The 13,804-nt window shown below is 38.6% G+C and overlaps 1 protein-coding gene across 3 annotated transcripts in view; it reads right to left on the reverse strand.

Moving 5' to 3' along the window:
- Window positions 1-13,804, reverse strand: part of PLPP1 (phospholipid phosphatase 1) — a 120,443-nt gene that overhangs the window by 39,799 nt on the left and 66,840 nt on the right. For 2 of the 3 annotated variants that reach the window (XM_067730707.1, XM_067730708.1), the window contains exon 3: window positions 4,598-4,878. In XM_067730707.1, the coding sequence (XP_067586808.1) occupies window positions 4,598-4,878 (281 nt within the window). Of the gene's footprint in view, window positions 1-4,597; window positions 4,879-9,820; window positions 9,973-13,804 lie in introns of all 3 variants that reach the window. The other variant, XM_067730709.1, reaches the window with a different exon arrangement.

The following is a 13,804-nucleotide window of genomic DNA, read 5'->3' on the forward strand; positions in this document are numbered from 1 at the left end:
TACATTACATGTCAATTATTCCTCAATTTAAAAAAAAAGACAGCAAGATGAGACAAATAGAAAACACAGAGCAAAATGGCAGACCTAAATCCACAATGGATAATTACAATAATGTGAATTAATTAAACACTCTAATCAAAAAGCAGGGATTTTTTACACTAGATTAAAAAGTATAAACAAGACCTGACCTACATACTTTAAATATCCAACAAACGCACTTTATATTCCAAGATTCAAATGAACTAAAAGTTTTACTTATGGAAAATATATACTATCCATGCAATAAAACATGAGAGTACGAGAGTGGCTATATATTATTATCAGACAAAACAGACTTAAGGTAAAGGATATTTCTAGAAACAAAGAGAGACAGTTCATATATATACTAATATGTATAAAATGGATAACTAATAAGAACCTGCTGTATAAAAAAATAAATAAAATTCAAAAAAAAGAGAGTTCATACAGAAAAGGGTACCTACAGCTGGAAAAAAGAACATTTAGAAATGTTATACAACAAAGAGCAGAATCACAAAATAAATGAAACAAAAGCTAACAGAAAGGAAAGAACAAAAACAATCAACAGTTATAGAGATTTCAAACTCCTAAGAATAACTGACAAAACATCTCTGTAGAAAATTCATACAGATATAGATTATTTGAATAACACTATCAATCAACTTGACCAAATTTACATCTATAGAACATTCCACCCCCAAAACAGCAGAATACACATTCTCTTCAAATGCACATGGTATATTCTCAAGGACAGATCATATGCTGGGCAATGAAATGAACCTCAATACATTTAAAAGCATTCTAATCATACAAAGTATGTTCTATGATTACAATGTAATTTAACCACAAATAAATTACAGAAAGATAAATAACCCATTGATCAAAGAGGAAAACACAAGGGAAATTAGAAAATATTTTTAAATGAAAATGAAGATACAATATATCAAAATTTGTGACATAGCTAATGATCTAGGTTTCTACCTTATGAAACTACAAAAGAGAGCTAATAAAACTGAAAGCATGCAGAAGTAAATAAAATAGCAGAAATAAAGGAAATTGAATACAGAAAAACAATAAAGTCAATGACCCCAAAAGAAACCAATGAAACTAATAAAAAGATTAATAAAATTGAAAGCTTCGTGCCAGACCACTCCAGAAAAAAGAGATTAAGACACAAATTATCAATGGCAGGAATGTAAGAGGGGCTTGCTCTACACTTCTTACAAACAATAAAAGGACAGTAAGGAGACACTGTGAACAACTTGATGTCAATAAATTTGATAATTTAGATAAATAGACAAATCCTTAAAAGGCAAATGACAAAAGCTCATATAAGAAAGAGATAACCAGGACTTCCCTGGTGGCGCAGTGATTAAGAATCCGCCTGCCAATGCAGGGGATATGGGTTCAAGCCCTGGTCTGGGAAGATCCCACATACCGCAGAGCAACTAAGCCCGTGCACCACAACTGAGCCTGCGCTCTAGAGCTTGTGAGCCACAACTACTGAGTCCGCGTGCCACAACTACTGAAGCCTGTGTGCCTAGAGCTGTGCTCTGCAACAAGAGAAGCCAACACAATGAGAAGCCCGTGCACCACAGTGAACAGCAGCCCCCACTCACCGCAACTAGAGAAAGCCTGCGCACAGCAACAAACACCCAATGCAGCCAAAACCAAATAAATAAATTTAAAAAAAAAAGAAAGGAATAACCTGATAATCCTACATCCATTTTTTTAAAAAACATTCCTACAAAGAAAACTCCAAGTCTAAATGTATTTACTGGCAAATTCTATCAAACCTTAATACCAAACACTGATACCAAATCTAGGCAACAACTTTAAAAGAAAACTATAGACAAATAACACTCATGAACACAGAAGAAAAAATCATTAACAAAACATTAGCAAATTGAATCCACTTAATATAAAAAGATTTTATATACCATGACCAAGTGGAGTTTATTCCCAGGAATGAAAAGTTGCTTTAATATTCCAAAATTAAAGGCATACATTGTATTGAGAGAATAAAGAAGGAAAACAATATGACCTTCTCAACAGCCATAGAAAAAGCATCTGACAAACCACACACTTTCGACAAAAATCTAATAAAGGACATCTACAGAAAACACATAGGTAATATATTTAATGGTGAAACACTGAATGCTTTCTACCTAAGGTCAGGAATAAAACAAGCATTATCTGCTCTCCCCACTTCTTTCAACATTGTATTAGCAGTCTTAGCCAGTATAATACAGCAAGGAAAAGAAATAAAAGGCAATATAGAAGGGAAAAAAAGAAGTATAACTCTCTTTATTCACAGACAGTATGAAGAGGAACAGAGAAAATCTTGAAGAACCTATAAAAGAAGTTACTCCAACTAATAAGTTACATTAACAAGGTTATAGGATAAAAGGCCAAATAAAACCATATAAAAAAACCAACTTTTTGTTTGTTTGGTTTATTTCTAAACATAACAACTAGAAATCAATTTAAAAATTTTTTAAAAACCCTTTCGTAATAGCATCAAGAAATATTAAAGGGTTTCCCTGGTGGCACAGTGGTTGAGAGTCCACCTGCTGATGCAGGGGACACGGGTTCATGCTCCAGTCCAGAAGATCCCACATGCCGCGGAGCGGCTGGGCCCGTGAGCCATGGGCGCTGAGCCTGCGCATCCGGAGCCTGTGCTCTGCAATGGGAGAGGCCACAACAGTGAGAGGCCCCGCGTACAGCAAAAAAAAAAAAAAAAGAAAAAAGAAATATTAAAAACTCAGTGATATATTTAACAAAATGTGTGCACGACATGGACACCAAAATCTAAAAACTATTGCTAAGAGAAACTAAAGAACATCAAATAAATGGAAAGATATACCATACTCATGGATTAGAGGACTTAATATCAAAATGGCAGTTCTTCACAAACTGATCAACAAATTAGAAGCAATCTCTATCAAAATAAGCTTTCTCTTCTCCAGCCAAGCCACTAATTATCCCTTCCAACCCAACTCCTCCACTGTACATTCTGGAATTCCAATTCTATGGTTAAAATCCTCTGTATTTCCCTGTGTCTTCAAACTCTTCACTGAAACTTCACATCTCCTAGTTATTAAACTAAAGAGCCTTTCCCTAGGACACTGCTTGGCCCTGTATTACTATCAACGCAGAGAATGAGATATCTACATCCCACACCTTAAGAGTCCAGTGTTGGTCTTGATTATCTTCATCACTCCTCAAAGCCATTTCTGGACCATTCTTTCCCTCTTATAAAAAATGCTTGCTTACCTATGCTCAAATCAACAATACCACCTTCCACTATCTACTTCTCAACCAGTTAGCACTTAAGTCACTTTCCGCCCTTCATTAAGACTTTACACCCATATCAGTCCTCATACCATCACCTCAGAGCTTGCCATTCAACAGCCTGTCTATTCTTTGGCCTTGTTATCAACAGGGAGATTCTATTCCATTGTCAACATTGTTTAATGTAAGTCTTCCCTGCTAGACTAAGCTCCATGAAGATAGAAACCAGAGCTGTCTTGTTCACTGCTGAATGCCAAATACATAGCATAATGCATACTCTTAAATAAGGTGTTTTTCATCCCCACTAAATGCAAATACCGATGGGTACTAGCAGGCCTCTGTGACTTACAAAAGAACTAACAAGGATAATAAAGTGTCTGGGAATCATATATTAAAAAAAAAAAATCAGAGGATGTTTTTCTGAGAGAAAGTATTTGTTGGATGAATAAATAAAGGAAAATGGTAACAGCTATCTTAAAATACAAGAAGGTCAAACATATAGAAAAGACTGACAATTCTGAGACTTGGGATGAGGAATTGGCTCTGCTACTAATTAGTGGCTTTATTTAATGTTATTGGCCCTCTGTCTGCTCATCTATAAATTAAAGGCATTAGACCTTCTGGGTTCCAAACATTCTCTTTCATTCATGTCTAACAGTGCTCCTGATGTAGAAAGTAGCCCAACAAGTGTGTTATAAGAAAGCAACCTGAGGACCTAGAGCTATCCAAATATGAATGAAGTTACCTTACAAAAAAATACTCCAGGAATACTAAGAGATCTAGCAGAGCTTCATACCTGGTTGGACTAGATCAGAAGTAAGCAAACTATAACCCACAGGGCAGCCACTGTTTATGTAATAAATAAAGTTTCACTGGGACACAGCTACACCCACTTGTTCAAGGACTGTCTGTGACTGCTTTTTCCTGCTACAAAGGCAGAGTTGGATACTAGTCAACATACGGTCCACAAAGCCTAAAATATTTATTATCTGGCACCTTAAGAAAAAGTTTGCTGACCCTGGTCTGTATGATCTAAAAGGTTCATTTTATATTATTATACACTGAAGATGAAAAGAGTTGCATTAAAATGCTCTTAAATGGAGTATAGGGATAAAACAGGAAAAAAGAGTAAGTAGAGAAAATAGATCAAACATGATCTCAGTTCACCTCCTGCTGATTACACTAGCTTCTCTCTGAATTAGTGGATGACTCATCTTCCAATCACTGAAACCTTCTATTCCAAGAATACACAAGATAAAACAAGCATTAAAAATTTAACACGCACCTGCCCTCCTTCACTTTTTGTGCATTCCCTCGACATATGTAGTTTTCAATGTAGCCATCACTGCAGTTGATTTTTGACCAGTCTGGGTCACAAACATCCAAGAAGTGAGGCCGCAGTCTGCCTATCGAATACTTGGCAATATCAGTCAGGGACTGACTAGCAGCTGCACCAAATAAAAATGTTCCAATGGCTTTGTAAATAGTGGCTATGTAGTTATTCCTGATAAAGGAATTCGAGTGCAAGAGGTTAAAGTAAACAGATAGGGTTTCTCCAACAATCATCTGAAAAAAAAAACAGAAAAATAATGTTAAAGCAGCAACCAGGCACTTTAAACAAAGTAAAAAATAGAAAAGAAAATGGTAAATCACAATAAAATATTTGTTTTAAAAATACCTCCCCCTTTTTTCCTTTTCAAATGGAGAACAGGATATCTAATTCTAGACCACAAAAAAAGGTGTCAGAGCAATTGATACTTTGCTTACAGAGCAATGGCAAAGCCAAAATAATTTCAAAGTCTACCTTGGAACAATAAAACCTTATTTCTTTACTTGTATTCAAATAAACTAAGCCTTAATAAGTAGACAATGATGTATCATGGAGGATAAAAAACATGGTTTTTCAAAGAATACAAACTTCCCAATTAGAATATCCCTTACACAAGTACTTTTATCTGACAGAATCTGCATTTGCATCAAACATTCCTTTGAATCAAAAATATTCATCATGTTAAAAAGGGTAAAACAGTCCCACAGAGAGGAAAAAGCCAATATAATAAAAGCAGGGATCAAACACAGAGGTCAAAGGGTACAGAGGGCAGAGATCAGCTGTCAAGGCCTCCCAGTCCTGCCTCTCCCGGAGACATTTAGGGCTGGATTCCTTAACAAGTCTCATTAAAAGACCAAACACACACTTGATGCTCTCCTTCTCCAACACAACATTTCAAATGATTCCTTCCTCTTTTAATTTTCACTGACTTTTGTAAAATGGGAGTCAGAGACTTCCCAGATTCTATTAGAGTGTGTGTGTGAGCACGCACCAGTGTAATTAAAGGCATAAAAAGGTTTTCAAATACTTCCCAAGTTCACAGGCCAATATCCTGAGAAATTTGAAAAAATACTGAATGGCAACATTACAAAAAATTTAAATTGCTGATAAAATAAGCCACACTCTAGCTACCTGAGACCAAAATAAACACTTAAAAAAAATTCTGCTTGCTAATTTATGTTGGGGGTGGATATAAATCACAAAGTTTCACTTAAGAGTTTCACTGCTTCGTCTTAAATTTACATAAACAATTTTACAAAGCATTCAAACATTTCTATTAGTGACAACTAATTATCTTCAGGGTGAGCCTTACCACAGATGAAATAAATGGTTGCCTCCTGAAAGGGATTTCAAGAACCTGATATCAAAAATTTTTTTCCTCATCTGGCTCAAAGGCTCCTAGAATTCCATAATTAGAATGTCATAACTTTGACAACTAGACTATGAACTCTACAAAAGCAAGAATGAATTTTTAGTTCAACAGAAAGCTAGTACCACCATAGTGACCTAAAACAGAGCTGGTGGTCAGTAAATTTCAATTCGCCTCTTGGGGAAAAGGTAAACACCCTTAATTTAAACATGTTAAACCCCACAGAAATATATTCCTCATTATAATCCTTAATGTGAATGACTTAATCAAACCTTTGCTGAGAACAGGCCTCACAGGAGAGGAAAACCACACGCACTTCTGGGGATACCATACCTCCCCAACTGTGCTTAGGGTTCTCCCCGGCGATTGCCCTAGAGGCCTTGAATTAAAGTATATTACAGTCTCCTCAGGCTGTTAAGGTGTTCCAGCAACTGCCTTGATAGATTAGCAGCAAGAAAGGATATCTCTAATGTTTTGCTATGAAGTTGATCTTCGATAATTTGAAATATATACCAAATATATTAGTCAACCACAATTTGAGCAGTCAAAACTTCCACTTCTCAGCTATCAGCTCTTCTTGTGTAAGCACTCAACTACTTTCCAAAAACAAGTACTGGTCTCTGTGAGTCTTCCTAGTCATAATGATCATTGTTTAGGGCCACCCAAACCCTGGTTCCTGCCACTGATGACCAAAAATATGTTCACTAGGAACATTCAGAGCACTGGGCACAGATTAAAAGTTGATCTACAGAAGTGGTATATGCTGAAACTTAGCCCTTAATTCTGGGAAAGGGTGTGAGGGGTTCTAAAGCCAACAAATGCTAGGTCGACTTACATCATTTTTTTATTATATAAAAAATAGACAGTAGAGATGTCCTAAATTAATTCTTCTAAATTAAATGCAGGGATGTGTCTGTGCATTGCACTACACATGCAAGACACATTTTCATTTCATTTTAATACCTTATCTTGCCCTTTGAGCCATTTATACCAACTCAGCCTCTGGTGAAGTCCATGCTTAAATTAACTGTGCCCTAATCTTAGAGCTGAGATTACTGGTCACGCATTATTTACTACTCCATATAAAGACAGGATAAATTATTAAAGAACTAAAGATGATGTTTGGGGAGTAAAACAGAATACTTTGAAGATCAAAGCTAATAATTATCTAAATCAGCGTGATTCAACCATTTAAAACCTATGTACCAGAGTATTTTCTCACCATCTTCTTTATATCTCCACCAACCAAGATAATTTTATACATCTCTACACTGTCACTACAGTTATGTGTCTTCCACTCAGGACCCACCTTCCCAAAGAACAGTCTAAAATCATTGGCGTACTTCCACTCCTTCCTAAATATGTCTAAATACCTCCATTCCCTTTATTCTACTGAATATCTCTCCAAAAAAGTCAAAACAGATTTTTACCAACCCAAATCTTAACTTCTCAGTAATATAAAACATCACTGACTATTTTGCCCTTATTGAAATTCTCCCTTGGCTTCTGAGAAACTATATTAATTCTGATTCTCTATCGGGCTCCCTCAATCACTCATGTATGTGTGGATCATTTGCAAGTCAAATCAAAGGCCTGGTATGAAGTCCCAATCACAGTCCTGATTTTTTTTTTAAAAGAAATAATTTACTTTCTAGAAATTAAATTAAACATATACAAGTCTAACCAAGTGCTGCCTGAAAGAAGCTGAGTTAGTGAATAAACTGAAATTATTTTAAATTAGTATATAAAACCACTGCCCTAAGCAGTGTTTGTCTCTGTTGATACAGTTGATATGAAAAAAGTACTTTTACAGCACCTTTAAACAGTCTGCTCTTTTTAAGGAAAACTACACTCAACTTACTTGCTGTTTTACAAAGATAACTTTCTCACAGGTGATGGTGAAATAATCAAAACTTCCAAGTTAATAAAATACAAATAACAAGTTTTGCTAACTGAGTGTCTGTCACGTTCTGCGCTAGCTGTGCAGGCTACACAGCACCCTGTCCTGTTGCAGGCCTCTGGTCTGTAGCAGATTTCTGTAGTTTTGCTTATGCAGCATCCTTCTTACTGAGATACAAACAAAAGTAGAATTGAAAGACAAGTACATTTGTAGCAGTGTTTGAGTACTTGAATCTTGTCTGAAATCAGCTACTATTTGCAGAAGAGTCCTACTAAAATTTTTATATTTAAAGAGCTATTCTCTGAGAAACACATACTTTATTTTTATTTATTTATTTATTTATTTAGGCTGCATCGGGTCTTCATTGCTGTGCACCAGCTTTCTCTAGTTGTGGCGAGCGGGGGCTACTCTTCATTGTGGTGCGTGGGCTTCTCATTGCAGTGGCTTCTCTTGTTGCAGATCATGGGCTCTAGGCACATGGGCTTCAGTAGTTGTGGCACTCAGGCTCAGTAGCTGTGGCTCGCGGATTCTAGAGCGCAGGTTCAGTAGTTGTGGCGCACGGGCTTAGTTGCTCCGCGGCATGTGGGATCTTCCTGGACCAGGGCTTGAACCCGTGTCACCTGCACAGGCAGGCGGATTCTTAACTACTGCGCCACTAGGGAAGTCCCAGAAACATACACTTTAAAAAAAAGACCCTGATACTCATACTCCCTCTTTAATGGAAGGATCATAGGCTTGGCTTTCTTTCTTTTAATAGTAAAAACTCAGTGTAAAGATCTGTCTAGATTAAACAAACCACTGATTTCTTAAAACTTCACTATACTGTAGGAGAGTCACCAACATTACGGCAAAATCTCTCAAGTTTCATTCCAGCACCTAGGACATGTCAGGGTCCATGGCAACAGTGAGGATACCAAGATGAACAAGGCACCACCTCTACCTTCAAGGAGCTCAGAGTCTTGCAAAACAAACATTTGTATAGCAGAGGTTTTCTTTTATTAATTATACACCACAAATTATGAGTTGATTAACTTTTAGTGCTAACAAGGAGCTGTGATCATTCTGCAATAAGACATTAAATTTCTAAATCAAGAAGATTTGTTTTGTTTTTTAATAAACTCCAGAACAGACAAGCTAGATATGCTATTATCTTTTTGGTCTATCTCCTGGATGAGACCATATTTTCTGCTTGTAACACAAATCTTATTTCTAAAGTTACAAGTTATGGAGCATAAAACTAATTAAAGTCATAGAATCCGAGTCAAGCGATTATAAAAATCATGTAGTCTAATTACTTGATATCTTCTCCCCAGAGCACATTCCCTAAGCATTCCCACCTGAAATCCTAGAAAACAATAATTACTACAGTGTTTTAGTACCAGTAAAAATTCTTTGTCATGTTCACTTCTAATTATATATAGAATTCAGGCTCTTCTATTTCTGCCGTTATCTAAAAATTCTTTAAAGTAAACTAAACATGGGTTAAATGAAGTCTTAACACCTGTTAAGACTTTTCTAGAACTCAGTAACTAGAAAGTCAGTTCATATGCACAGTCTCAATAAATTATAAAATAATATCCTAGGTAAAAAGTATGCTAGAAATACACTGATACAATAGTCATCTATTGCATTATTACTGAAACAATAGCAAATTAGAGCTCTAAAAAAAATCACAGTGACTTAGAAAGGTTAGCATAAAACCTACACAGGTTCAGTAAGGTTCTTCTGATTATACATTGTTGCTCTTTTGGCCCCACTTAAAATAGCTGAGATTATTTTGATCAAATAACATTAAAGGTTAAAAAAACACATTGTTTTAGAGGGTTATACATTCAATCATTAACAGGTTAACACAAAACTAAGCCAATTGCCCAAAAGTGATAAACTTGGAAAAGTGGATTTAACTTACAACGATAATACTGAATGGAATGATTATTCCACCTAATAACGGATAAGGTATGGTGTCTTCTTTGTAAGGGTACTTGATGGACTCATCATTACAGAATAATCCTCGTTGGAAAGGGGTATGCCTTGAAGTAAGAATTGCAAAAGGCAATCCAGCTAGCAAAAGGAATAAATGAAAATATCATTAAAAAGGAATATCAAAACTAATTAATGGTGATAATTATCCCAGAGATGTTTAAAAATACATTTGCCACAAAAATAATAAGAGCACATGGAAAAAGGAAATGCAGCAACACATGCAACAGAAGTTAGAAAAATTATAGTTTAGGGTACAGATCTTTTCTCTACAGGAAACAATGCCTCCAAATCCTCTATCAACCAATTTAACCAAGAGCAACTTCTTCCCTTTGTTTCTGCCCAAATACACTAAACTGATTTTAGGGGAAAAAAAATCTCTTCTCATGCTCTTGTTGTCATTTAATCATAGGGTTTTCAACACTATTTTCAAACCACTTTGTCAGGAGCTTTACTTCCAAAAGGTTGCAAACAGCATTTTGACATTCCCCACTTTATCTTGACATTACTACTATATTTGGTCAGGTCACAGTCACTGGCTAAGCTATCAGAGTATCTAAATAAAGTTTATCCACTCATTTCTGTACTGTCTACAGCAAGTTTAGAGCTGCTATGAAAAGGAGTCTAAACTTAAACCAAGCTTCTTAAGAAAAGATGGACAACAGAGTCAAGCATAAAAGCACCTAAAAGAGCTCTCTCTTTTTTTCATCATCAATGTTTTCCCTAAAGATCACGTCTCACACTCATCTCCTCATCTCAAAATGTCTGAACTTTTGTCTAAATGTGAACTTTAAGAATTCAGTCCTCCTTTACTTCATCACTGCACCCAGCATCCTGATTAATACTAACCAGGACTGCTTTCTAAGAGATAGAGTTTAGCAGAAACCCTCAACATGAGTTCTGCTTCAAGACTTTTCCAGGTATGGATGATTCCCTAAGTGACCCATTCTCCCAGCAGTAATACCATAATAACCACTAAGCTAACATACTCACTGTATATTCAGGTTTTCTTTCCATGAAGCTCCAAGTCTTGATGACCATTTACAGTTTCTCATCAACTCTGCTAAGCCCTAAAGGCTCAATGATAACCAAGCTTCTGCCACTCTGCCTGATGCATAGACTACAAGTATCAAATGTGTTCAATCTACAAGGGCCAAATGAAAAGGAGAAGCCCATTACTGGTTCTTTTTATTTACCTTCCTGTTTTTCATTTAGACTCTGAATACATAAACCAAAGTTTATTTTTTTGTGTTAACCAATTAGCCAAGCTGTTAAACCATTAGAAGTCTTTATGATGCAAGCAGTGGCCAAGATGGCAGAGAAGGAAGACCCTGAGCTCACCTCCTTCAACAGGCACAGCAAAATCATGATTATTTACAGAGCAACTATCTATAAGAGTGACCTGAAGATTAGCAGAAAAGATCTTCTACAGCTAAAGCTATAAAGAAGAAACCACAACAAGACAAGTAGAAAGGGTGAAGATGCAGTATCGTCATCACCCATATTCCCAGTGTAGGCAACCCACAAATGGGAGAATAATTACAATTGCAGAGGTTCTCCCCAAGGAGCGAAAGGTCCTAGCTCCACATCAGGCTCCTCAACCCGGGGGTGTACACAAGTAATATGAACCTCCAGACTGTTTGGCTCTGAAAGCCAGTAGGGCTTACTTCTGGGAGAGCCAGAGGGCTGTGGGAAATAAAGACTCCACTCTTAAGAGAGCACAAACAAAATCTCATATGTTTCAAGACCCAGGGCAGAAGCAGTTATTTGAATGGAGCTTGGGTAGGACCCACTTGCTGATCTTGGAGAGACTCCCAGGAGGCAGAAGGCAACTGAAACTCTCTCTGGGAACAACGACACTGGCAGCAGCCATTTTTGGGAAGCTCATCCCACCACCAGGACACTGGTGCTAAGTGCCACTTTAGAATCCTCCCTCTAGCCAGTCAGTGGCAGACCAGCCCTGCCCACCAGACAGCACCAGCCCTGGGATGCCCCAAGCCAGGCAGCTAGGTGGGCAGGAACACAGACCTACCCACCAGCAGGTTGATTGCTGTAGAACCCCCTGAGCCCCCAGCCATCCCAGTACGTGACACCACCCACCATAGGACCCAGGACCCGGACCCACCTACAAGTGGGCCACCACCAGCACTGGGACCCCCGGGAACCACTCACATACACACACACACACACACACACAGCTAGTCGTCTGACCCAGCCCCACCCACCAGTGGGCCAGCACTAGCCCCAGTCCCGGCCTCACACACCAGGGGTCTGGCACCAGCCCTGAGATCTGATGGGCCCCAGCCCCACCCACCTGTGGCAGACACCACCCCCAGAACCCCCAAGGCCCTGCAGCCACAAACTCTGGGCCCAGGCACTGCCCACAGAAGGCCAACACCAGCTCCAGAACTTTCAGGCCCCACAGCCAAAGACCCCAGGAGCTGGTTCTGCCCATCAGCGGGCCGGCACTAGCCCCAGGTCCTCCTGGGCCCCGACTCTGCCCACCAGCAAGCCAACCCAAGCCCCAGGACCACCACAGCCCCCCACAGCAAGTTGTGTAAAGACCCGGCCCACCCACTAGTAGTCTGGCACCACCCCAGACACCCAGGGCCCTGGCCCTGCCCAACAGCAGGCCAACACCAGCTGCAGGACACCTTGGGCCCCTTGGCCAACCAAGTCAGAATCCAGCCAACCACCTGCAGGCCACTACCAGGTTGGGTGGTGGGTGGCCATGCAGCCAGTCAAGCCATGACCCAGCCCCACCCACCACCCAACCCCATCCACCAGCAGTTGGCAGCCTCCACACAAGGCAGGGCCTGGCAACCAACAGGACTGAGGGCCACCAACGTACACCGGTACACCCACAATTGTCAGCCAGCCACAAAAGAAGGACCCATGCAGCCCCTATAGAGGGAACCCATAGAACACAAAGCTCTGGTGACCAGAGAGGAGTATGCTGCTGGGCCACATAGGACATCTCCTACATAAAGCCACTTCTCCAAGATCAGGAAATGTAACCAACCTACCAAATACACAGAAATAAAAACAGCGAATCATGCAAATTGAGGAAACAGAGAAAAACATTCCAAGTAAAGAAACAAGATAAAACCACAGAAGAACTAAAAGTGAAGTGGAGATAAGCAACCTACCTGAAAAAGAGTTTAAGATAATGATCATAAAGATGTTCAAGAACTTGTGAGAAGAATGAATGAACAGTTAGAAAATATAAAGAAGAACCAAACAGCACTGAAAAATGCAATAACTGAAATAAAAAATACTCTAGAAGGAATCAACAGAACATTATATGATACAAAGGAACTGGAAGGCAGAATTGTGTAAATCACTGAAACTGAACAGAAAAAAAAAAAAAGAATAAAAACAAATGAGGAGAGTTTAAGAGACTTCTGGGAAAACATCCAGGTCCAGGAAGCACAGAGAGTGTCAAACAGGATCAACCTAAAAAGCAGCCCACCAAGAACATTATAATTAAAATGGCAAAAATTAAAAATAAAGAAACAACATTGAAAGCAGCAAGGTAAAAGCAACAAGTCACCCACAAGGGAACCCCCATAAAGCAACAAGTTACCTACAAAGGAACTCCCATAAAGCTATCAGCTAACTTCTCAGCAGAAATTCTGCAGGCCAGAAGGGAGTGACACAATGTATTTAAAGAGATGAAAAGTAAAAACTACAACCAAGAATACTCTACCCTGCAAGGCTTTCACTCAGATGTGAAAGGGAGATCAAAGTTTTACAAGACAAGCAAAAGCTAAGAGGTCAACACCAGTACAAGCTTGGACTACATAACAAATTTTGGCACAGCCAGCCAGGATCCTTGCTACTCATGGCTAGCCAGCCTGATCAGGGAATTTTCGGGTAAGCCCCTAGCAGTTGCCAGGATCACTTGTCCTGA

This window comes from Pseudorca crassidens, chromosome 3 (genome assembly GCF_039906515.1).
Source record: "Pseudorca crassidens isolate mPseCra1 chromosome 3, mPseCra1.hap1, whole genome shotgun sequence".
In the NCBI taxonomy this organism is placed as follows: domain Eukaryota; kingdom Metazoa; phylum Chordata; class Mammalia; order Artiodactyla; family Delphinidae; genus Pseudorca; species Pseudorca crassidens.